This window comes from Kockovaella imperatae, assembly GCF_002102565.1.
Source record: "Kockovaella imperatae strain NRRL Y-17943 chromosome Unknown BD324scaffold_4, whole genome shotgun sequence".
Lineage (NCBI taxonomy): Eukaryota > Fungi > Basidiomycota > Tremellomycetes > Tremellales > Cuniculitremaceae > Kockovaella > Kockovaella imperatae.
Window position 1 is genome coordinate 1347861 of NW_019028944.1, and position 22984 is coordinate 1370844.

The following is a 22984-nucleotide window of genomic DNA, read 5'->3' on the forward strand; positions in this document are numbered from 1 at the left end:
TCTAGTGTAGACCCACGAGCGAGCTCATTGGCAGCGAGCTCAGTGGCAGCGAGCTCAGTGGGTCAACATGGCAATCTAATCATCGTCGGGATCTGCTCGATGATCCGCTGCGTACAGGACTGCCCAGGAGGACAGACGAGGCAGGCCCGACTCACTCACAGCGCTCGAATCGTTCCGAAGAAGGTTTCGTGAGCCTGGCGTCTGGCGAACTTGTCGCAAGACAGGCGACTTGAATCAAACCAGAACCATGACCCAAGATCACTCTGTTCAAGGGGTTCGGCGGACTCGATCGGGCGACCCTCTCAGAATCGGCAGCAGAGACTCGTCGGAGATCCCCGATGCCCCCTGGAATACCTCACCGCCAACATGGCTATCAAGCATGGTGACGCCTCCCGATTTGCATGGGCCACGTCAATCTTGAATGTCCCAAAGTGCAGAGGACTCAGTTCCAAAGATGCTGGAGCATATCCTCGACCGAGATCTCTGGAGGCCAGGATCCCAGATCATCTAGGGTTTAGCATCCGGAAACGGGAATCCGGTAAACGCCCATTCCCGCCTCTCGATCATATACGCGCAATCGTTGTTGCTTTATCCACCATTTGAGATCTCGTCGATATATATATATACCAGCGATCTAACAACTGCAGCCAGCTAGCTTTTTGACCTGTAAGCAGTGCAACACCATGCGAACGAACGCTCTGTTGGCCCTCCTTGGGCTATTACCGTGCTTGCTTGGTTCCCCTCTCCAACCCAAGTCTCAACTATCATTCTCCTCGAAGGATCTGAGCGCCCAGCATGTAGTGGATGAATCGATCTATATGGCAATGGAGAGATATGATGATCCGGTCCTCGCATTGCTGTCTATACAGCCTGAGCTAGCTGAGACGCTTGCGGAGAAGAGGTTGATCCAGGTGTTTGGGGACGATGGACCGGTATGGATGACGGAGGGGGACAAGTTGAGGCTCAGGCGGGAGGTGGGTGCGGTCTCCCTGCATCAACGGGATCATGACTGACAATGAACCCTTCAAAGAGGAAGAAATTCATGGATGTCACAGATTTCCACGATGACAGCCTTCATGCCTCGGCCATCGTACCTCAAGAGCCTCGTGAGTCTTTAAAGTTTAAAGTCGATGGCCATGCTTGACGTCGTTACCAGACATGCCCCCTTTCACTCAGCATGCCTGGGTGAAACCATGTTTTGAGGATGTCGACACCAACCATATGCGCGATGTCCTCACACACATGACGAGCTACTACAACCGATACTACCACCACGTCAACGGAGCTAGGAGCGCTACGTGGCTCCATAACCATATCCTTGATGTCAGTGTAACTATACATAGTTGCTCCTCAGGCTGACCACACACCTCTCTCTCTAGATCATCAAAGAATCGCCTTTCCAGACGTACATTTCATTGGAATATCACACTCACTGGTTCATGCAACCAAGCATCATCGCCCGATTTGAGCCACCTATACGGAACGCTTCTGCTCCGCTGACTATCATCGGTGCTCATCAAGATAGCGCAAATTACGCCTTCCCCCTATTGTGAGCGTGGCCCTTGAAGTCCGACTGACTTGTATCAAGGCCTGCACCTGGTGCCGATGATGACATGTCGGGAAGCGTCTCCATCCTCGAAGCCTTCCGCGTCCTCGCTATGCGAGGTTTCATCCCTGAAAGAGGACCGGTCGAGTTCCACTGGTACGCTGCTGAGGAAGCTGGTCTTTTGGGCAGTCAAGCAATTGCAAAATATAAGAAAGATCAACAGGCTACCATCGGCGCCATGATGGAGTTTGTGAGTGTTTACGGAGGTCGTCCCTTCCATAGATTCGTTGACACTATGTGTAGGACATGACCGCCTTTATCTTCCGGAACGCCACCGAGTCCATCAACTTTATCATTGAGCAGTCGAACAGCAACCTGACAAACTGGGCTGTTGACCTGTCCAAGGAATACATCGACCTCACCACTCGAGTGTTGTCCAGCATGGGGCCGTGAGTACGCAAGGAAGCATTCATAAAGTCGACTGATCACGTTATAACCCTCAGGAACGCTGGATCCGACTACATGTCCTTTACTCAACAAGGCTTCCCAGCTGCCTTTGCGACTGAAGGAGACCCATCTACGAAACATAGCCCCATGGGCGACTTTGATCCTTATGTCCACACTGACAGGGACAGGATGGACGTCGATAATGAGCTGGGCGTATTCTCTATCGACGTGAGTCGAGCCCTCTACGTTGCGCAAAGGTCGCTGGCTGACGTGATGCGCTCGAAGCACATGGCTCAATTCTCTCGACTGGCCATTGCGTTTGCCGTCGAGCAAGCTAAATGGAGCACTCAGCATCGTAGGGAGAGAGATGGCACTCATGTGTAGAGACAGGGTAGCCAGATTGATAAAGTCTCAGTATCGTCAGGGTCGTATAAAGGATGTGAATGTATTTCTTGCCGAGCCGAAGTAATCGTCGTTCGTATCGAAAGTCCGTTTGACGTTCTGTCGTGGTTGATTGTGGAGCTACCACTGTCTTGTGATGTAGCCTGACTCGGGCGACGCCAATACGAGAACGATGGCACCGATCACAGTGGCTGCTGTCCAAGCTGGCAGCGTATCGTTTGACTTACCAGCATCTCTGACCAAACTCGAATCACTCGTTATCGAAGCGAAGGGCAAAGGTGCTGGTCTCGTTGTCTTCCCTGAAGCTTTCTTAAGCGCTTATCCAAGATTTCTGGGCTTTGTGATTGGAACCAGGACGGATGAGAACAGAGAATGGTTCAACCGTTATGTGAATGTGAGTCATGTGTATCGTTGCCATAGCTCATTTTCTGTCTGCCTCAGTCGGCAGTCAAAATCCCCAACGGAGTTGTCGGAAGGCCTTACGAGCCGACGACGAATGGACACCAGAGCATTCCCGGAGACTTTGCCGCCTTTGAAAGACTGCAATCCATAGCCTCATAGAGTCGAGTGGTGAGATTCATCCGGATGCACCTATCCATTCATACAGAATATGACCTCCCTGACGGCCCGCTTGATCAGTACCTCTCAGTCGGAATCGTTGAACGATCCCACGTCGGCGCAACATTGTGGTGTACCAACATCCTCCTGGGACCTGATGGCGCTCTCCTCTCACGGCATCGCAAACTTCAGCCTACGGCTGCTGAACGTGTCGTCTGGCATCAAGGTCAAGGGATGACGGATGGTGGGAGGGAAGACAACCTACCTGTGGTGCAGACTGCAATGGGCAGAATAGGCGGTTTGATCTGCTGGGAGAGTGGGTCGCATCGTGCACGGTCACTGATAGAGAGCTGACATGGTGATGACTGACAGATTACATGCCACTGGCTCGATATCTGCTTTACAGGAAAGGCGTGGAAATGTAAGTCTTGGGACTTGTTGACGAATCTCCGAACTGACCCTTGCACACAGATACCTAGCCCCGACGGCTGATGGTCGACCGACATGGACACCGACAATGCAACACATAGCTCAAGAAGGTCGATGTTTTGTCATTGGAGGTGAGGAATCGTCCGATGCAATGAATGACACGATCCTCGTGCACAGTCAATCAATATCAGTCAGAAGAGCATTTCCCAGCAAACTATCCTCCAACGCTCAAGAAGGCCGGGGCTGGTACCGCCACGACCAATACAGGGAACGTCCAGGCTGAGGATAAGCAGGGAGCTCATGCGGCATCCGACGGCGTGGTCGCGTCGCCTAGCCATAAGCAGTCTGAAGGGGTTTCCACCTGGTGTCCAGGTGGCACCTGCATCGTCGGACCATTAGGCCAGATTCTCGCCGGGCCATTATGGGATCGAGAAGGTGTCCTGTATGCCGCAGTGAGTAACGAAGATCTTCCTGCTCAAATTTATCCTTCTGACAGAGATTCAGATCGACCTGGACGATCTGATCGGTGCCAAGCTTGATTTCGATCCTGTCGGGCATTACTCACGGGACGATCTCTTAGTCGGGCTATTGAGTCAGGGACCGTCATAGATTACTCGTCAACGATACACAGAATCTTTGGCGCGCGATGTATCTATGTACGTTTCGAAGCCCATCTTGCCGCATCTGGCGCGTTGCTGCTGCTGCTCTTGACAATCAGACGAGTACACTATTGCTGTCCGGTGCCCCGGTGGCAAACAGGATGATCCGCCACGCGACTTGCCGCATTCGCTCAATTGTTCATATTCACTATTGTCAGAGCCTCCATTCCACAACAGCTCAATGTCTTGTCACGTCCCAAGAGCCCAGATGACAGGATAGAAGGAACTCTCAGCAGCCACATCATGGCAAATTCAGGTCCAGGACCTGGTGCATCTCGCCTCGCCCCATCCCTATCCACTTCTACCGCCGAGCCACAACATCATCCCCTTTCACCTTCTCATCCATCTCATCCTCGACTCCCTCGGGCCGTCTCTTCGTCCAGCTTGCACCGAGTCAAGTCTACAGCGAGATCTATCCAGGGTCCAGGTATCCCCACCATACATACGAACTCAAGCCATGACTCTGCTCTGGACTCGACACCAAAGTCTAGGTTCATGGGTCAAAGACACCTTCGAGCTGGATCCATACCGCCTCGTATGGTCGACCCTGATCTTCTCGGAGCCAGACAGGTACGTAAAGCCAGCGGGGATGAGATCATCTCGCAAGGGAAGGAGTTTGGACGTCAATCAAGACGTGGATCGACGACGAAGCAGCTGTTAAGTGCCTTTACGGACGAAGAGTTGGACATCGTTGGAACACGGTATGACTTGATGGATCAGGATGAGATCCAGCAGCTCCTTGAGCCATTTTCATCGGCCGATATATCATCCAGCTTCTCCCGTATGGCCTTACAGGAAAATGACCTTGGTTTCATGGAAACGCCAAGAGCTCGTCGGCCATCTACGACCAAATCCCTCGACCCCGCCATGCTCGATCGATCGGACACATCCGGAGAGCCAAATGCCAACGGTCGTCCAAACAGCTCGACTCCACCTCTGTTCCCTCCATCCCCTCCTCCTCTGGCCAGAGCGCGCCGCAATCACCCTCTTCAGGTCCTCTCGCGTGCTATCCGCGAGCTGGAGGATACTGTCGCAAGCCTCATCTTGGAGAATGAAGTATTGCAAGCGCAATTGGCTGCCGGTCCTGTGGATCGGCCAGAAGTGAGTGAAACCGTGCTCCATCAGAACTGACGGCCAGCAGAATGCTCTGCATGATGATATCTCCGAAGCCCTTGGCACCTCGCTCACCTCACCCTCGCCACTCAAACCAAGTTCCAGTAGACCACTACCGGAAATCACACACACCCAATCAGTACCTCCACCTTCCCGATCAAGATTTCCAGCGCTATCTCCAGACCAGTCATCCAAATCTGTGCCTCTCACGGAACCCGCCAAATCTGCTAAAGCGACTTGGACGTCCAGTTTATGGGGATGGAATGGGACAAAGCGACAGACAGGCTCAGCAGAACGAAAGGCTCGCCGAGGGAGCGTATCGTCTCTCGCATCGCAACCTGTTGGCACTTCTAAAACTTTGACCAACGAGCCTCGTATTGGTCTGGAGGAAGCGATGGAGGATGGAGACGAGGAAGCCTGGCGAAAAGGTGATGGTGGGAGCACACCCTCCCTGAGGGCCATAGTCAATGCTACGGTGAGCCCACCTCGGGGTCAAAGATGACAGTGACTGAGAATCCTTGTCCTAGCGCATACTGACACCAGATCCATCCTCTGTCTTGGACTCCTCTGCCATCCCTCCGAATTCCCTCGTTGCGTATCTGGCTCATTCCCTGGTGTCCAATGCTCGAGATGAGGGACTCGTCAGCAAGGTATCAACAGAACGAAGGACATCCAAATCCCGCGCTAGAGCGACATCCATAGCGTCTCAGGAGAGTCAGCGATCGATCCCAGTCGAGATCGAACCTCCGGTTTCTGCCGAATCTACCAAAAGCTATGGCGATCAAGCACGTGCCGTCGGCCGAAGTCTCCTCAGCTCCGTGTCCCACGCTACGATCAGGGGCACAAAGGCCATGTCAGCGAAAACAGAAGATGTAGCTCGTCCCGCCACACTGGCGCGCACGATGTCTCGTCCGTTTCTCGGCAACGTCTCTTCTCCGCCTCTCGTTAATGACATGCGACCTTCTCCTTCCTCGACTTCGCCGCAAGACGAAACACCTCCACCGTCCGTTGAACTCGCTTCCATCATCCCTGATGAGGCTAGGCCTCCAACGGTCCTACTGAGCAGGCAGAATCTCGGCTCCTTTTTCAGAGCTTCAGAAGTTGGTAAAGTCAAGCTGTCTACTGCCAGCCGATTTCAGAGCTCAGAGCCTCCTTTGACGGATCGATACGGGTTCATCTGTGAGTTTCATCGAGGTTACAGTCTCTCTGACATATGAATAGACGACATCCAACACGCCAAGCTTCTCAAAGATGCCAGTGTGGCAGGTGCGGCCGCTGCTGCCTCTCTCAACGGCACAATCCCGTCCTCTCAACCTGAAGGTTGGGTCGAGAAACGACGAGCCCATCGACAGAAGCAGGTGGGGTCTGCTCCGACGCCCGATCGCCCCTCGTCTCGGAGCTCCATCAAGTCACCGATCCCAACCCATACACCCGATGCATCTACACCTCGATCAAAAACGCCCGACAGTCTCTATGATCTCCCTCCGTCTATCATCAAGCACGATTCGGCATCAAGACATCGATCCCTGTCAACGGTCGCCGCGTTGAACCCATCTCCTGCGAAACCGAGCCTGGCAAAAGACCATTTGACAGTTTCTGTCCGGGGCTCAACCTCTCTCGGCACCACCTCCGACGCCTTGACAACTCACTCGGAACTGCCGCCATCGCCTCAGACCAAGTCTATGACACCTGCCAACTCTGACGCTTCGTCTGCCGCCGCATCACGAGCGACCGTCTCGTCCCTCCTGGATCAGCTCACAGACATTCACGATCGTCAACAAAAGGAACGAATGGTCGAATGGGCAGCTTTCCTCAAGCACCGCGCCAAGACCAAAATCAGTCAAGTGGAAGGTCGAAAAGGCTCTGAAGAGATGATCTGGGGTTCAGGGTTGGTAGGGTTCAATGAGCTCAACTCAAATCATAAGCACGATCAAGAGGACCGCAAGACGTTCTTTAAGCTGGTCAGGAGGGGTATACCCCTGATCTATCGGAACGATATATGGGCGGGTGAGTACGCGTTGAAGGCGTCGCAAATTCGCTGCTGATGTAGGACAGAATGCTCTGGCGCGCGTGACATGATGATACCTGGGGAATACACCGAGGTCCTGAAGAAACATAGGGATGAGAAGAGCCCAGTGCAGGCGGAGATCGAAAAGGACATTACGAGGACGTTTCCGGGCAATTTGTTTTTTGGTGGGTGGGAAAGGTCTTTTCCGTATTTGGGGCTCACACGGCGCAGGCGGTGATGGTCATGGCGTTCCAAAGCTACGAAACGTTCTCCTCGCGTACTCATGGTGAGTTGCGTCGCCGCTGTCAGGCACGCGTTGAACCGAACCTTCAGGCACAATCCCTCGGTCGGCTACTGTCAAGGCATGAACATGCTCGCCGCGACGTTGCTCCTGACTCATCCCGATGAGGGTGGGTTTGCCTCAAAAGGGTGACGGCTGCTGACAATATACTCAGAGCAAGCTTACTGGACGCTCGTTGCGATCGTCGAACGTCTGCTGCCAGCTGCTTTCTTCTCACCTGACCTGCATGGGTCGCGGGTGGATCAGATGGTCCTGGATGACCTCGTCGCACAGTATGCTCCGAAAGTTCATGCCAAATTGGTCGAGCTGGGCATAGACCTCGCGAGTATCACCTTTGGATGGTTCTTGTCGTTGTTCACCGATTGCTTGCCCGTCGAGGTGAGATTGCAATATTCATGAGATGTGCTGATAATGCAAAGACACTCTTCAGGGTCTGGGACGTGTTCTTTGTCGAAGGACACGACGTGAGCATCGTTTTTATGCCGTTTCGCTGCTGACAGGAGCCCAGGCTCTCTTCCGCATCGCGCTGGCCATACTCAAACTGAATGAACCTGATCTTCTCGCCGCCGACTCCGTTTCTGACCTATTCGCCATCATCAACGGTACGACGTCGCGACTTTGGACAGCGGACAAATTGATCGCTCTGCAGCATGGTTACAAGGCCATTATCAGGCATGAAGATATCCAGGCGAGGTTTGACGCGCACGCCTCGGCGACATGAAAATGTACCTGCACGGAGGATTGGCTCCGAGAGCGTGACATAAAATCGGGTCATCGCGGGACATCCAGCCCTGTCTCAATTCCAAGGCAGTCCTCAAGCGGAGCGAGACGAGCGTGGAGGCTTAGCAAGCTAGACTTTAATAACATGGTGCGCCAGCAGGATCGCTCACGTTCCCCACGGAAATGTTCGGTTCAGCTGGCTCGCGGCGCCCGGTGTACCGGCGATGAACATTCCTGGGAAAAAATCTGGTTATAATGATCATGCCCCGCGTGGGAGCAATGCCCGGATGCACTGTTGGGTACTCGAAGCGAATACAGCCGCAGCTTCTCGATGCATGGTGTATATTCCCCCACAGCCCAACGATCGTACAATAAGATGTTGAGCAAACCCACCATCCTCGTAATCCACGGGTCCTGGCACGTTCCAGCGCACTACGAGCCTCTTGTTCAGTCATTCAAATCCCAGGGATTCGAAGCCGTTTGTCCTCGGCTCCCTTCATTCGCTGCAAAGCCTCATATAGGTCTGCGCGAAGATGTCCGAGCCATCCAAGCGGCTTTAGAGGAACTAGTGGAAGCAGGACAGGACATCCTTGTCCTGGCTCATTCGTATGGTGGTGTCGTCACGTCTCAAGCTGTCACAAGGGAATACGATGTCCAAACGAGGATGGTCAAAGGCTTGAAGGGCGGAGTCGTGGGACTTGTATTCATGGCGACTTTCTTGCCTCTACCTGGAGAATCGTTGGCGGATGCTTTGGGGTCGAGTCTGCCCCCCTTCTTGCCCATCCACGTGAGCGTTTCCCCAGAAGCGTCTTTTCAGGAAATGACACGACGTATGCTGACTTTGGTCTGTGGGGGGCGGGTGCCCCTTGTTCTTCCTCGCGTCCAGCCTGACGGATCATGTACGATGCTTGATCCCGCTCAAGCATTCTATCATGATGTACCCTCTGATCAAGCTCAACATTGGATCTCGTTACTTAAACCTTGCCCCGCTATCACCCAATTCTCAGCTATCACGGATGCTTCGTACCTCTCTTATCGCTCCACTTACATATACGCCACGGACGATCAACGATTGCCTTATCCCATTCAAAAATGGATGGTCAAGAGGGCAAGCTTGCTTGGAGCGAGATTCAACGAAAAGGAAGTAAAGTCGTGTGAGTTGAGAAACGATGATCCCGCTCGCAATGGTGCTGCTGATGCGGAACTCCATTGCTCCAGCCCACTCTCCTTTCCTGTCTATGCCCAAGAAGATTGTCGAGTGCGTCCAGGCTGAGATCGACAATGGTGTCTACGCGGTCGATCCGGCCTTCGTTGATGCCGCAGAGGCGGTCAGGCGTGAATTTGGGGAAATCCTAGCAAAGATGGGACCGCCACCTTCGTGAGGCTAGGACAGGTTGAGCCGGACAGGTAGCGTTCGTCGAGCCCGCGCTTTCACCCTCGCACGTCATGAGCCCGCATCTGCATGCATGACACAAACTTGGCCATCACACACTCATCACTCCATGCATCAGAAGAGAATCATATCTGAATGTGGCATCTTTATCCCCGTCGTGAAAACATTTGCTCTTTCCTTCAAAATCATCCAAATTTCGACTTTCATTCGCGAGATAGAACGACACGCCGACGATGAGCTGATCGCGAAACGAGCAGCGTACGATCAGTACGCTTGACCACCGTTCAAGTGCATGCATCTGCGGCCGAATTCAGCGAAGAAACGACGAGAGGAGGAAGTAACAACTCACTGAGCAGTGTAGTAAGAGGATTCAGCACTTGCGAGCCAAACGAAAGCAGTAGCGATTTCGACGGGCTGTCCAGCTCGGCCAATCGCGGCTGTACATTGTCAGTGACTTTCAAGAGGCTGAGATTGTCCTCGATGTTTGTCTGAAGGTTTCTTCAAGCTGAGGCAAGTGTTGCAAGGACGTGGACGACGGATGGAGGAAAAGGCAAGACGCCACACTCACTTGTCACACCAAAGCTTTCGAGCGATTCCTTGGTCATCGTAGCAGCAACGAGAGGGGTCCAGACTGTGAGCTATCAGCATCATGTAGCGAGCCTAGTTTGCAGGCTCACTGGGTCCAGGGCAAACCACGCTGAGCAGGTCAGCACAGACACCAATGTTGGCCAAGTGCCACACTCACTTGACTCGGATTCCCTTTTCCTTGACAATCTGGTTGGACAAGGCTCGGGAGAAACCGACAATGGCGCCCTTCGTAGCGGTGTAGTCGAGAAGCTAGGATCGAGGCGTCAGGCCCCATGTCGACACCGAGGGCAAATCATACTCACACCTGGGTGTCCGACGAAGGGGTTCTAAAGTGATTGAATATCAGCAGTCATAGCGATGCCAAGAGTCTCAGTCTCACGATGGAAGCGCTGTCATCGAGTCAGCATCATTCCTACAAGCTCATCGGCATCTTATCACGTACTTGTTGATGATACTTCCTCCCCAAGGCATCATGGGGATGATGGACTTGATCAAGTAGAAGAACGAGTGGCTTGATGCGCATTAGAGAGAACCTCAGCGTCAAAACCTACATGTTGACGTCGAACACCTGTTGTAAGACGTCAGCAACCCTAGCGCTGGATTCGCGGAGCCCTCACGTGTCGCCATTGCTCGGAAGGAAGGTCCTTGATATCGTCGACTTGCTGTTGAGTCGCGTGATTGTTGGCCCTGGAGGTAGACGCTCAGTAGGTAGACGCTCAGTAAGGATCCAGCCTCTACCAGGAAACGATCTACCCACAAGATGTGGACTTTGCCTCCACTCCATTCCTTGATGGCTTGGACCATCTTCATATTTCCCTCTTCGGTCCTCAAGTCGCCCTCATAGAGCTCGACCTTGACATTAGGAGCATGTTTTGAAATGTACTCTTTGACAGACTTGGCATCTTTCTCTTCCTCGGGGACATAGTGAATGAATACGTTGGCTCCTTCGAGAGCGCTGCCCAAAAAATCACGTCAGCAACACTTCCCTAAATGAGCGCCGGACTTGCTAGAGGATGCAGACTGCTCGTCCGATTCCACTGTCACCTCCAGTCACGACGGCGTTCTTTCCCTCCAACTTGCCAGCTGGCTTGTACTCTGTTCCATCGGCAAGCAGCGTGTCCAGAGGAGCAGGCTCAAGAGGTCCTTGTTGACCAGGTCGATTGTCCTGCATCTGCTTGGCGATGGAGGGCGGGAGGAACCCGGGTTTGTACTCGGCGGGAATGTTTGAGGGGGGAGACATGGTTCTGACTATATGGGTTGATGGGGTCCTGGATGTGCTGCTGATGACAAGTTGTAGCTGAAGCTGTTTGGTTCTGGATGTGTGCTGCAAATGGATAGAGGAATGCTTCGATCCCACGACGATGACCAAAGCATTTTATCGTCGACGTCGACGTCATTTTCAACGGGATTCCAGCAAAAAGATTCCAGCGAAAATGTCCAACGGGGCTTGAGGCGTAGAGGTCGAGTCGCACGAATGCATCCCTGCATCATGCATAGTATGGCAGGGCGGCGTTATAGACCACCTCGAGATGGTCTAGCACGGACCGTGAAGACAGAGGCCGGCGCTCGTCAAAGCAGGGTGTCGGAGTGCCCACCCCTCTTCTCGGTGACCCTGTTCCAATTGTTCGTACCAATACCCATCGTCCTGTGTGACCAGTGCGCATTCAAAGTCAAGAACGTTTATATATCGACACTGAACGCTAGCTTTCTATGGAGTCTCACCCCTTGTTCCAAACCGACAAAACACTGCAACACGATTAATCCACGGCGGCAAATCATCATTGGTCGTGACTGTATCTCCTTCAGACCTCTAAACTTTGCATCGAAACTCGTGCGCTGTGCTCTCCCTCCTTCCTCCTCCTCCTCCTCCTCTGCTTCAGCGTCTCGTTCGCCATTCGCGCCGAGCTCAGATCACATAGTCGGGACTTTAATCACTCTCTAGAGGCTGTCAGTGTTGACCACAGAGATATGAGCCATCTTAACGACGTACCGGAAATAAGGGCAAGAATCATTCTAGGAAGATCAGTCAGCACACCGTTCTCATATGAAGGCTCTGCGGCACTTACCGGTAGAGGTAGTAGAAGAAGGAGACGAGGTAGAATCCCAACTTGATGAAACTCTCCTTCTTGTGCCCTGACAACGTACGGAAGATCTCGGTCGCATCGTACATGTGATTTTTGGACATGATCCTGAAGAAAGCCAAGGGTCAGCATCATGCTGTCGACAGGTATGCGGGAAAGGCCCATAAGAGCCGCGTCACACTCCAGATTGGCCGAGCAGCCGGACACGCGGCCAACAGATTTGGCCCTAAACGACACCGGTGAAGCCTACTCAATGGCCCACTTTGTTCCCGCCAGAAGCAGCCACGGCGGCCCCTAAGCTCGATACACCACCAGCTCCGATGCCATCAATGCCTCGCACTCCGAAACAAACTTTTCACGTTTTCACCCCCCTTGTTACTCACTTATTGACGTTGAATGCGACCAGCGGAGCATTGAGTATGAAAGCGAGCCATTGACCCGAGAGCAAGAAAAGCAGAGTGAGGAAGGCATGGGCGATCATTTCAGGCAGGACAAACTGTTGCCAAGTGAATTATTAGCATGATTTGCTCGAGTATTCATTTCCCATGGTTCTTGTCGATCGTCCGTGTCAGAGATGGCAAGGCCACTGGCACTCCCTTCTGTCCGGATGATCGCTTCCATATGTCCCAGTCGCAACATGACCCACCTGGTTGAGCTTGTTACATAGATCGATAGGGTTGATGTAGTCTAGCACACGAGGGTCAGTGGACCTTTAGCACGCGCACATGGACCCGTGGATAGACTTACCGCACTCCAAATCAGAGAACATGATGATCTGTGCAAGTCAGCAACAGGTCAACTACGCCGCATGCTCTCACTCACAAAGAACACCATGGTGAATAACAGCACGGCAGCCATCAACACGGCGAATAGAAACAGCCATCCTGCATGAAGCCGACGAGGTCAGTCAAGAGTGTCCCTTTCACCATCAGACCATTCCCAGCGCACCTTCTCCACCCATTTTAGCTGATAACTCTGTGTAATGCGCCTGGTGATCACGATAGATAAGGTCGCTATGGATGCGAGCAGATGAAAGAGGGCAGGTTTATGGTATCGTGACGAATGACGAATGGAGTTCAAGCTGCAGCCATTTTGTGTGTATGCCCAGGAATTGATGACGTGTTAATCCTTTGAGCAGTACTTGACGTTATCAATCCCTCCCAGCGCGACCCTGCTGCTCATTTGGCGTCTGCCTTCCTCGCCATTCGTCCTTCCTTCTTGACTTCGATCACCGATGGCACGCGCAAAGCCATATCAAGTGAGTGAATACGGCAGTCTGAAGCAAATTGTATCCTTACGCTTTATTCTCTTTAGCGCTCGTCCTCTGACAGCAGCGTCAAACGCGGCAACTCGGATGGACTCTGGAGACATGATCTGCATCAATCCGGATATGGCTCTCCCTCTTCATCCAAATCTCTGCTCGCCCGCATGTCATCAGACAAATCGAACGGATCAAAGCCCAAGCCATCGCTCCTGGATAGAATCTCTGGAGGCAAAGGTCGCGAGCTGATTCCTTCATCCTCCAAAGCCTCTTCGACATCCTCGTCAGAACCTAAGCTCTTTGGTTTCGGTTCAAATCCCGTCAACGTCAATAGTAATCCAAATGCTGGATTGGAACTCATACCGGGATCGAGCGCTACGCGACGTAACAATGGAGGTAATGGGTCACAGCTGAACAAGGGCCGCCTGGTTCAGAGTGGTTTTGATGCCGCACTCGGTACATCCCAACCTCGACGTCAGGTCGTCAGGCCTTTGATACAGGAAAGGGAGTCAGTCAGTATCCTCGGTGCCGGAAGGAGTACAGTCCTCGTGAGGGTGGAAAACTTGGCCGTCGGTACAACAGCAGACGACGTAGTGGTAAGCTCTATCCGAGCACCACTGGGGATCACTTATAAGGCTAACAAATATGCTGTATTAGTCTGCATTCGCCTCCACGCCTATTGAGAATGCCCGCGTGACATCCCCTTCGACATCTTCAACGGTGACAGTGGAATTGGACGTGTCGACTCGAGCAGCGGCAGACGATCTCATCCAGCGATACGACGGAGCAGTGGCGGATGGTAACGCTTTACGTGTACAAATAGTCAAGCAGAGTCTGGTCGAGCGGATGGGAGGTGCGACTAGTGGAGGAGCAGGTACCGGACTTGGACCCATGAGGAATGGATCCAGTGGTGCGAGAAGAAATGGGGCAGGTCAAGAACTCCTTGGACCAACGAGCGGAAGGTGCGTGCCAGATCCTCGAGTATGATATGTCCTTTGGACTGATGGTCACGCCTCTGCAGCAAGATGTATTCCGATACAATCCTCATCTCCGACCCATCCGCTAGCATTATCACCCTCGCTCAACAACAAGAACAGGCTGATCGCTTGAATCGCGCTCAACGGGCGGATGCTTGGTCAAGGGGCGCTCCGACATTGCTGGACAGGATGAGCGGCGGCGGCAGAAGAGGTCAGATCGCTGGCGGGGGGAGGTCCGGAGGGATGATGGTGGATTAGTAGGGCACAGCCGAGGCTAGAAAGCAGATGGGCAGGATTTGGAGATTGGCAAGGCGACGTCCACTGACCGCGTTGCCGCAATGATCACTGTCAGCTACTGTACCGATTTGGGTTAAAGAATGATCAAATGAATGTAATGTACATCTACATCCGATTCAGTGCGATACAACATGACCTGCGATGATTGACACCAGCTGAGAGATCTTTCGTGAAGCGCCGTGAGGGGGAGCTGAATCTCACTTGGGTCCATCTCCAGCTCGCCCTTCGCCGGCTCAGACTCCTTCGGTCGTCACTTGTGTCACCTCGTCAACTTGTCCACACCTCCAGCCTTGTTGACCATCCTTTTAATCTCCCCTTGAGTCTTTTGCCAAACATTCAACTTGTGATCCCTCGCCATCGCTTCGTAATTTGAACCGTGGGCCCTTACCAGGTCCTGAAGCCATGTCCGTTCAGACGTCGAGGAATGCCTTTTGACGGGTACAGAAGATGCTGCGAGTTGTTCGAGAGCTGAAAAGCGAAAGGTATGAGTCGCGGATCAAGTCTTCAGGGAGGCACCAAGATGGTAGGCAGGTCGATCCTTCACTCACATCTCACAACATCCGTCTGAGCTTCTACCCTATTTCTTTCCTCTCCTTCCTCAGCGTCATCGGCTTCTTGCTCCGGAGGAGTCTGATCCTGTTCCTGTTCCTCGGGAATAATGATATCCACCACGTTCCCTTCTTCGTCCCGGATAATCTGTCCGAATCCAGAGAACACGGCACCGCCTAGACCATTGACATTGTCCACTGGTCCAGAAGCGGAGCCAATCGCACCAGGAGGGAGAGTCAATCGTGTCCGATAAGACCTTGAGCCAGAGGCGGTAGGCAAGGGAAGAGAAGGAAGTAGACCCAGAGCTTTGTAGCTGGAGAAGAGAGAGACAGAGATAGAGTCAACGATCATACCCCGAGCTATTGAGAATAGGCGATTGACACCGCTCTTCTCCCAATGTTAGGAGGTCCGCTCGCACCGCACGGTCTCTCTCAAAAGATGCCTCCTCCATTTCAGCCCGACGAACTCACTTTTGAAACACCGTCTTGTGTTTATCCCAGCCACTCTGCAATACCTCTGGACCACTCAGTGTCGGCGGTTTCCTCAACTTATGATGCATCCTTCGTTTGGCAGCCAAAGATGGTTTAGTGCTTTTAGAGGACCGAGCCTTGTTCCGTTGTCTGGGATTGGCCATGATGGAGAGTCGACTGTGTAATCAACCTTGCTGCTTGGTGCCGTGTTGGCTGGGTTGAATGAGAGAGCACGAGGAGTCAAGAGAGGAACAACGATGAATGATCTGGTGGTGGGCGGTGGTTTGAAATTTTGAAAGCTTTGGAAAAACGTCGGAAAATCTCTTTTGAGTCATTGCAGGTCGCTGGACAAAGCAAGCAACAGTGTATATATGTATCTCAAGGTCAACCTTGGACGCAGCGGCGAGCAGGGACTACGGGTGGTACACTGCTCCACATGCTGCGCCGCCTCATGAGTCTAAGACACTCATTCAAGGACGACCCTCAACAGATGGCCGCTCTTCACAGGGATGCCCTGATGAGATATCTACGACAGGCACCCACACAAGATGTCGATGAAGCGCTGAGGGCTCTGGCCGCAAACGCTGAGCCTGAGCCGGAGCCGCTATCGAGCGGGACCGAACCACTACATCTGCTGGTAGTACTGGGTGTACCTCCGAGGCCTGATGGGCAGCTCACCGAAGGTTTACGGGCCCGAGTGAATAAAGCCTTTGAGCTCGCTCATAAATATCCAGCCGCCAAGATCGTCGTGACAGGCGGTGCGGTGGCCAACCGTTACGCGGAAGCAGAGGTGATGCAGCGTGAGCTCATCGCATGGGGCGTGGACCCTAGACGTATCTTGGTGGAGAACCGAGCCCGAATAACCCTCGATAACGCCGCGTACACCCTAGCTCTCCTGAAGCGAGACTGGCCCGATTTCTGCCGTGGAAGCGGAGCAGAAGGAGGACGACCACCCGCCCGGCTGACCGTCGTGTCAGAGCCGTATCATGGCGTACGCTCGTTGAGACATTTTGCCGCAGCTCTCAAGATTTTCAATGTCCACGTCGAGCTCCGTTATGCACCCGCGCGGGGAGGTAGCCAAGCCATGTTATCAGACATGCACAAGCCTCTGCGGCTAGGAGATACATGGCTGCCCAGACCCATGCAAGCCCACTTGGAGCGGACTATCGAGGAGCAGCGGCGCATCGTCTGCGGGTGGTGAGATCATCTCTCTGTCTGTGGCGTGGGCCAAGTACGCGTACATGCACGAATACAAGCATGAAGCGTCATCAGGGCCTCAAGGCTTGTGTCGCGCCGACGTCGACAAGACGGAGTCGTCGCTGTCTCTGGCAAATTCGGGTACATTTCAATGATGCCGCGAAGGAAAACGCCACGGCAAGAACGATCGACCGTGAAAGGCCTCATACCGCCGTGCGCATAAGCCGGAGCGCAAAGATGGCGAATTTACTCTTCGGCCTCAGAGAGCTAGCTGTGTTGGATATGGACCGGCAGCAAGGCGGGCTTGCAGCGCTCCTCTTGGGCCTCGATGCTCCCCTCGCGCCTTGCTGACATGAAATACACGAACAGACCGGGACGACTTGGGCCGAGGTAGCCGCGTAATCGGGGAACAATCGAGCATCATTCAAAGCGATGGTCCGCTGTTAAACATGTCGGCGACCTCAAACAAAGCCATTACCGTGAGATCTCCCTGGTTCACAAGATGAGTCATGCTCAAACTCGTCGTACGCCTGACTGCGACCCAGAGCAGTGCCTTCCCCGGCGGTAGAAAGGAAGACCACGCATGCATTATATTCATTTGGCAGATGCACAGCGGGCAACCGCAGCCAGTTCTTGAACGAGACGGTGCGTCTCATTTCGTTCACACGGAGGACACCGAGACTGCCTAGGGCGCTTTGAAAAAATCTCTCAGAATACAGAGCTACACCCGAATCGCAGCAGTCCGAGTCTCGTCCTAAGCTCCAATCGAGGTGTCTCGGAGCCATTGTTGAAGGTCCTGTGACGGTATATGAGCGATCGTCAAGAGATGCAAGGTATCGTGACCAGCTCGGATATTGTGGATTCTTTTGCTGCCAGACCACTCACCGCCATAGGTAATCCCGTCTTTGGGGGTCTTTGACCCGACTCCATCCCAGGTGTCAGATCTGTACGTTCATGACGCTTAGCAGGTGCAGTGGTACCGAGGATTTGGGACTTGAAGGCCGAGCCGGAAGAAGGTATCTTGGATCGATGATTCGCATGATTATGGGCATGCAAGGCTCTCGAAGAGGGAGGGGGAGGAGGAGGCGGAGCGGAGGGTTGAGGGACAGGTTTGACGAGTCTGTTACTTGACGCGCTAGCGGCGTCCATTGATAAATGGTGCGAAGCAGCTCCTTGAGTGGGTCCGTCCGTTCGAAGCGAGTCTAAACGGCTGTTTGATTTCTTGTTAGAGAGTCTCGAGGATATGCGAGCAGGATCGATGACTTGTATAGGAGCAGGGACCCGTCGACGAGCTCTCAGCGCAAAAGTATTGACCTGCGGTGCATGGTGTGTCGGCTCGCCAGTCGTCGTCGTTGTCTTCAAGATGAAGACGTCTGGCGAGGGTGCTCGAGGAGGTCGAGGTATGAGTTCAGCAGGGACCAGAGGGGACGTCACATCGACCGTACTATCCCTCGAGGTACTCGCAAATGGATGAGCGCGACATGCACCATCCCTCGATTTGGGAGGCGTGTCTTCCGCCTCCTCTGCTCGCAAGTGCCACGGGAGCGACTCGATAGGCGCCGTGAGGAGATAGGTCGTCGTTGGAGAATATGGTGATGAGATATTGGCCATGCGTATGACGTGGCTGGACCGCTGGATAGAAGGAGTTATAGGTGTAGGAGCTTGTCTGGCGGAGGAGGCAGCCGCGAGGTCTTCCAGTGTGGTAGTTGATCTGGCAGAACGATCGGTATGAGGAGACTTGATTGGGGTAGATGCGGAGGCAGATGAATGACCGTTTTTATCAGCAGAATCTGCAGCCTTGGCTTTGGTGCCTGGGGTCGATGCGCCTTTACGAATTGGCTCGATCCGTGATCTGTCCGGCAGCGATGAGACCATCTTTGACGCTTTGAACTCTGCTGCCGAATTGACCTTGACGAGCTCTTCTATCCCTTCGAAATTGACATCTAACCGAGTGGCGGGTTGACACGCTTCACCCGGTGGCGGAGGGACAGAGCTAGACGTAGATCCGAGAGACTGGACCCGGGGGACGATGCAGTATCAGTGAAGTCGCTCAATAAAGAGGAACGGTCAAACAAGAAAGAGAGTTGCTCACTTTCGGTCTTGCTTCATGTTCGACCTGATCTTTGACTTGTAATTCACATTCCACCTTTACCCCTACCTCTTGATGAAGCGAACGTCTTACTGACGGCTCTGGCTTCTCCATTGTCGCTGTGGACTGCTTCAATGTTTCCTTTACTCCCCTGGCAGGGGTTCCATCAAAGTAAAAGCTGGATATCGATCGGCCCATAGAGGAGACACTCAGCGGAACAGATAGCCTCCAATCTCCTCTGGCGTCCCGTCCGATCGTGCTGTCTTCGTCAACCAGCGGAACCATCCGATCAGCTTTGAGCGTAGTCGTGGGCTCATGACCTGGACTCAAAAGCTGCCTCGAGCTCGGCTTTGACCTTGAATCCGAGTCGCCGAGTTTCTTTGGCGTCAGGTTGAGGTCGATGACGGATGGCGGTGGAGGTGGAACATCAGGACGATGGAAACCCAACGTATCGAATGAATGACCTGATCGGAAAGACTTCGCTGGTGTTCGTGGTGAGCCCACATCGTGTTGCGCAAGGGCCGTCGAGTAGTGCAGCCGGAGAGGGTAAGGGGACACCTGAGAATAGACTGAGACGGGTGATTCGGATAAGTGATCGTTGTTCTCGCTGGTCGAAGAGATGGCTTTTGCTGGACGCGGAGTGATCACCCGTTCGCTGTCGATCGATGACCCAAAGGACGTATCAGCATGGGCATTGTCCATCTTGAGGTCATGCTCTCTGTCAATGACTTGAGAGGCGAGTTGTCTCGATGGCTCGCGTTTGATCCGCTTGGGAGGCACAGGTCCTCTGATCGTATCACGACCCGGTACGCTCGACCTCTGGCTGAGCCCTGGAGATCCCGGTCCCGACGAATGGGCGAGACTCAATGCTGCGACTCTGGCTCGCCATTCCATCTCGGCTCGGCGAGAGGACTTGATACTCGATTTGGAAGATATGACGGAAGAGCTAGACTTGCGGCGATGATGCAGCGGCGAAGATCGGTTCGTCACGTTGAGGCTGGCGTTGCGAGTTGGCAGGGTGGAGGAAGCATGACCGAGAGGTGGGCTTTGACCTCGTCTCGGTCCAGCTTTGGATGGTGGAGCAGGTTCACCGCCAGGGTTAGACGTAGATACACCTTCTGATCTTCGTCTGCCCTGTGCGTCGGACCCTGAGGTTATCTCGCCAGGATCCAAACCATCTCCGCCTCGCTGTCCAGCTCTAGATTCAGCCGACAAGATGGCCGCTTCGAACGTTGCCAAGTCCTCTGACAGGGTCGGCGCACGCGTGAGAATTGACGAAGAGGATATCGATGCGTCGGCCGTATGAGGGCGTCGTCGTTGAGACCCTCTCCTACTACCGAGACGATGGGCGAAGCTCAGGTTTTTCGTCTTGGGTGCAAAGGAGAGTGGAGGTCGATAGGAGCTGGAAGGAGGAGGAGGACGAGGAGGAGGTGTGAGGGGTAGGTGTTTTATAAAGAGATGAGACGAGGAGGGATCTGACAGGTCGGTCGGAGTCTCGTTGAGATCCTCTGGATCTTCATGTTTTGGGTGTCGCAATGTGAACACCGGTAAAGAGTGTGTCGATCGGATAGCAGCTGAGCCAGGTGGGTCCGGCAATTTGACCTTGTTGCCTCCAGGTGGGTCCGGCAAGGTGACTTTGTTGCCTCCAGGTTGGATCCTGGTGCAAGACTTTGACTGGAACAGGTGCTGCTCTGGCACGTTGTTTCCAGGTCCTGTTTGAGAAGCCGTATTGGCGCGGACCGGACCAGTCTTGGTCTGGTTCTGACCCATTGTATGGATGGATGAGGTGGTCGGTGTGGGAGGAAGTGACTGGGAGGGTTAGCATCAACACTTTGCACGTTTCGATTAGGCAAAAGTTCGCCAGCAAGAGCTGGGAACCTCCCAAGAATCATCTTGACTCAAACGGTCAGAGGCCAGCCATACTCACAGATGATCTTGGTAAGATTACCCACTCTTGCAGACGCGTCGGAATGAGATTTGGACTTGTGGATCCCCCAAAGAGATGATATCCCAAACTATGACCTAGACTTTGACCTTTTCGTAACTTGTGCGCTCGGCGAGTCCCAGTGGACGAATGGGCTGGCGAGAAGGCGTCTTGACGTGGTAGCGGCGAATCCAAGAGGAACTCTGGGAGCTCCTCAGTCGCAAGATCGCAATCTACCTTGATAGTTCTTGACGTATCAGTCTCTCGTCGAGGTCTTCTGGTGACTGGACACTCATACGTGTTTGTGGTGGTCGCTGTCTTCGTCGCCTCAATACGTCCAAACGCTCCTGAGCTCTCGACGTGGAGAGGGGAAAGAGGCGGAAAGAGAAATGGTCGAGAGGGAGTTCGTTCTGACGAAGCGCTTGTACCGGTGCTCTTGGCTTTTCGACCGAGGGAAGAGAAGAGGAGGACCATCTTGCTCTCTCAGCACGATTTATAAGAGTTGTTGTGGATGGATGGAGGGCTGGGCAGGGGGGGAGAAAACACACTGAATCTGGACGAAACTGTGTACAGAGATGGTCTAGAGAGGAAAGCCGTTCGTTAGCTTTGTCTGGCGGAAGGGGGAGGATGATGCCATATCATACGTGCACTCACTGCGCCGCTATGGATCGTGTGAGCTGAGTGGAGGACGTGTTCAGTGTGTCTAGCACAGGAGAGACACAGGACAGGCGGGACGTGGTGTGTTTGTGATGAGGAAGAACACAGCTGTGGTCCCCTGGTGTCTTTGATGTCGACAATGTCAGCTAGACCTGTCGCGTACGACGAAGGATGTGGCCTGATTGTGTGCACTTTCAACGTGTTTGTTTCCCCCCCCCCTTCCCCCCCTCTCCGTACCTTTGCGGTCGGTGTTGACCTCTTGTTCGATGTCCTTCGGTCTAGCGCCTGGACGAGTCGATCATTCCATCTGGGCAACAGGGCGTACCTGGTCTCGGCGGAGCCTGCTAGGCGTCATCGATGCGTGAGGTCATCCGAGGGATGAGAACGTTGGCAGGTGGGTCACATAGATCATTCGAAGGATAGCCGACCTTCCTTCCTTCCTTCCTTCCTTCCTTCCTTCCTTCCTTCCTTCCTTCCTTCCTTCACATCAACGGCTCTCACCCAAACATGTCAGTATCTCGTCAAGATGGGCTGAGAACGTCAGTGAGAAAAGGGGTAGCGATCATCCAACACCTTTGGAACGATCAACATGTTCACACAACACCGTCCTGTGAGGATGCGTGGATCGGTTTCCCCCCTGGAGCTCGACGATAATTCAGTGAAACCAACCACCTCGTTTCATCTCCGTTGACCGGGTCCCGTATGCGACTACGACCCAACCAACCCGTCATAGCATGCGAAAAGGTCGATGTCCTTGCCAGAAATTTCCCTGTGGTTGCACCCTCAAGTCTCAATGAAGAGGCTACTGGAATGTATGGCTCATGATGTGAATCAAAGTAAAAAATGCAGGAATCAGAGTTGCAAAATCGTTGCAATGCGCTGAACTCCACCACCACCACGAACTGGTCGAATGTCCACGTATGATGCATAGCAAGCGCTACATTTTTGTGAAAGAAGCAGACGAACACGCTACGTATCAAGGAATGCGACGACGACGACGTGTATAGGTAACTGCTGCGCGCCCCGTCACTCTTGTATGAGTCGGGATGGATTGTCCGTGGGGTAAAACGAAACGAACGACAGTGGGGTGTGTGTTCGAAGGCGATATTATAATGATTATAAGATGAGTGCGCTAGTGTGAAAGAAAGTAAACCGAAATGTCCATCCATGTACAGGCTGTGTAGAGAGCAGAGGAGAGGAGAGTGAAATTGAGGGAGAGAGGAAGTAAGAGAGAGAGCGAACATTGCTCGGGGCGATGTCCATGATTTTTCTCGTGATGATGCCGATTTGTTTTCATTCGACAAGTGGTTGAAGATCC

At 53.3% G+C, this 22984-nt stretch overlaps 10 protein-coding genes across 10 annotated transcripts; 6 read left to right on the top strand and 4 right to left on the bottom strand.

Moving 5' to 3' along the window:
- Positions 1-683: 683 nt before the first annotated feature.
- On the top strand, positions 684-2377 carry BD324DRAFT_650046 (peptidase family M28; the record flags this gene model as incomplete). Its single annotated transcript, XM_022018084.1, has 8 exons — positions 684-974; positions 1031-1106; positions 1157-1323; positions 1380-1549; positions 1589-1796; positions 1850-1995; positions 2050-2221; positions 2279-2377. 8 exons carry the CDS (start codon positions 684-686, stop codon positions 2375-2377), a joined length of 1329 nt encoding a protein of 442 aa, XP_021872623.1.
- A 190-nt stretch (positions 2378-2567) lies between these two features.
- BD324DRAFT_671800 (nitrilase 4) lies at positions 2568-4071 on the top strand (the record flags this gene model as incomplete). Its single annotated transcript, XM_022018937.1, has 7 exons — positions 2568-2789; positions 2837-2860; positions 3035-3269; positions 3326-3374; positions 3425-3513; positions 3560-3834; positions 3887-4071. The coding sequence occupies 7 exons, from the start codon at positions 2568-2570 to the stop codon at positions 3989-3991; spliced, it is 999 nt and encodes a 332-aa protein (XP_021872624.1). The 3' UTR covers positions 3992-4071.
- Positions 4072-4578: 507 nt separating this feature from the next.
- Positions 4579-8184, top strand: BD324DRAFT_578043 (rab-GTPase-TBC domain-domain-containing protein; the record flags this gene model as incomplete). Its single annotated transcript, XM_022013296.1, has 10 exons — positions 4579-5122; positions 5148-5629; positions 5682-6333; positions 6376-7161; positions 7210-7347; positions 7394-7448; positions 7496-7572; positions 7618-7841; positions 7883-7927; positions 7972-8184. The coding sequence occupies 10 exons, from the start codon at positions 4579-4581 to the stop codon at positions 8182-8184; spliced, it is 3216 nt and encodes a 1071-aa protein (XP_021872625.1).
- Positions 8185-8559: 375 nt separating this feature from the next.
- On the top strand, positions 8560-9565 carry BD324DRAFT_650050 (Alpha/beta hydrolase fold-1; the record flags this gene model as incomplete). The annotated part of the gene is made up of 3 exons (XM_022018085.1): positions 8560-8970; positions 9070-9337; positions 9402-9565. 3 exons carry the CDS (start codon positions 8560-8562, stop codon positions 9563-9565), a joined length of 843 nt encoding a protein of 280 aa, XP_021872626.1.
- Positions 9566-9667: 102 nt separating this feature from the next.
- Positions 9668-11636, bottom strand: BD324DRAFT_622000 (hypothetical protein). The gene is made up of 12 exons (XM_022015430.1): positions 11172-11636; positions 10922-11119; positions 10782-10851; positions 10716-10732; positions 10607-10675; positions 10544-10553; positions 10467-10490; positions 10322-10413; positions 10254-10273; positions 10145-10207; positions 9926-10013; positions 9668-9874 (listed from the first exon to the last, which is right to left on the bottom strand). Exons 1-12 carry the CDS (start codon positions 11402-11404, stop codon positions 9841-9843), a joined length of 918 nt encoding a protein of 305 aa, XP_021872627.1. The 5' UTR covers positions 11405-11636; the 3' UTR covers positions 9668-9840.
- Positions 11637-11961: 325 nt separating this feature from the next.
- Positions 11962-13314, bottom strand: BD324DRAFT_377757 (cornichon). The gene is made up of 7 exons (XM_022012625.1): positions 13194-13314; positions 13068-13129; positions 12993-13020; positions 12892-12932; positions 12629-12741; positions 12231-12353; positions 11962-12177 (listed from the first exon to the last, which is right to left on the bottom strand). The coding sequence occupies exons 1-7, from the start codon at positions 13204-13206 to the stop codon at positions 12096-12098; spliced, it is 462 nt and encodes a 153-aa protein (XP_021872628.1). The 5' UTR covers positions 13207-13314; the 3' UTR covers positions 11962-12095.
- A 165-nt stretch (positions 13315-13479) lies between these two features.
- BD324DRAFT_650053 (hypothetical protein) lies at positions 13480-14741 on the top strand (the record flags this gene model as incomplete). Its single annotated transcript, XM_022018086.1, has 4 exons — positions 13480-13503; positions 13560-14102; positions 14164-14468; positions 14528-14741. 4 exons carry the CDS (start codon positions 13480-13482, stop codon positions 14739-14741), a joined length of 1086 nt encoding a protein of 361 aa, XP_021872629.1.
- Positions 14742-14864: 123 nt separating this feature from the next.
- On the bottom strand, positions 14865-16141 carry BD324DRAFT_622010 (ribosome biogenesis protein Nop16). Its single transcript, XM_022015431.1, has 3 exons — positions 15800-16141; positions 15329-15642; positions 14865-15248 (listed from the first exon to the last, which is right to left on the bottom strand). Exons 1-3 carry the CDS (start codon positions 15961-15963, stop codon positions 15040-15042), a joined length of 687 nt encoding a protein of 228 aa, XP_021872630.1. The 5' UTR covers positions 15964-16141; the 3' UTR covers positions 14865-15039.
- Positions 16142-16250: 109 nt separating this feature from the next.
- On the top strand, positions 16251-17000 carry BD324DRAFT_650055 (DUF218 domain-domain-containing protein; the record flags this gene model as incomplete). The annotated part of the gene is made up of 1 exon (XM_022018087.1): positions 16251-17000. One exon carries the CDS (start codon positions 16251-16253, stop codon positions 16998-17000), a length of 750 nt encoding a protein of 249 aa, XP_021872631.1.
- A 570-nt stretch (positions 17001-17570) lies between these two features.
- On the bottom strand, positions 17571-21893 carry BD324DRAFT_622014 (hypothetical protein). Its single transcript, XM_022015432.1, has 5 exons — positions 21664-21893; positions 21013-21589; positions 19089-20894; positions 17882-19009; positions 17571-17792 (listed from the first exon to the last, which is right to left on the bottom strand). The coding sequence occupies exons 2-5, from the start codon at positions 21481-21483 to the stop codon at positions 17751-17753; spliced, it is 3447 nt and encodes a 1148-aa protein (XP_021872632.1). The 5' UTR covers positions 21484-21589; positions 21664-21893; the 3' UTR covers positions 17571-17750.
- Positions 21894-22984: the final 1091 nt, after the last annotated feature.

Excerpts from the sequence above, each read along its gene's own strand:
- BD324DRAFT_622000 (XM_022015430.1), bottom strand. The coding sequence starts at position 11,404 with ATGTCTCCCCCCTCAAACATTCCCGCCGAGTACAAACCCGGGTTCCTC. Across the intron at positions 10,274-10,321 it reads GAAAAGGGAATCCGAGTCAA|CGTGGTTTGCCCTGGACCCA; the intron begins GTGAGTGTGGCA and ends TGACCTGCTCAG. Across the intron at positions 10,014-10,144 it reads CGAAAGCTTTGGTGTGACAA|CCGCGATTGGCCGAGCTGGA; the intron begins GTGAGTGTGGCG and ends GACAATGTACAG.
- BD324DRAFT_377757 (XM_022012625.1), bottom strand. Across the intron at positions 13,021-13,067 it reads TATTCACCATGGTGTTCTTT|ATCATCATGTTCTCTGATTT; the intron begins GTGAGTGAGAGC and ends TGACTTGCACAG. Across the intron at positions 12,178-12,230 it reads TTCTTCTACTACCTCTACCG|AATGATTCTTGCCCTTATTT; the intron begins GTAAGTGCCGCA and ends TGATCTTCCTAG.
- BD324DRAFT_622010 (XM_022015431.1), bottom strand. The coding sequence starts at position 15,963 with ATGGCCAATCCCAGACAACGGAACAAGGCTCGGTCCTCTAAAAGCACT. Across the intron at positions 15,643-15,799 it reads CACAAGACGGTGTTTCAAAA|CTACAAAGCTCTGGGTCTAC; the intron begins GTGAGTTCGTCG and ends TCTCTTCTCCAG. Across the intron at positions 15,249-15,328 it reads TCAGACGGATGTTGTGAGAT|CTCTCGAACAACTCGCAGCA; the intron begins GTGAGTGAAGGA and ends TTCGCTTTTCAG.
- BD324DRAFT_622014 (XM_022015432.1), bottom strand. The coding sequence starts at position 21,483 with ATGGTCCTCCTCTTCTCTTCCCTCGGTCGAAAAGCCAAGAGCACCGGT. Across the intron at positions 19,010-19,088 it reads AACATGAAGCAAGACCGAAA|TCTCTCGGATCTACGTCTAG; the intron begins GTGAGCAACTCT and ends CCCCGGGTCCAG. Across the intron at positions 17,793-17,881 it reads AGACGGGATTACCTATGGCG|GACCTTCAACAATGGCTCCG; the intron begins GTGAGTGGTCTG and ends ATACCGTCACAG.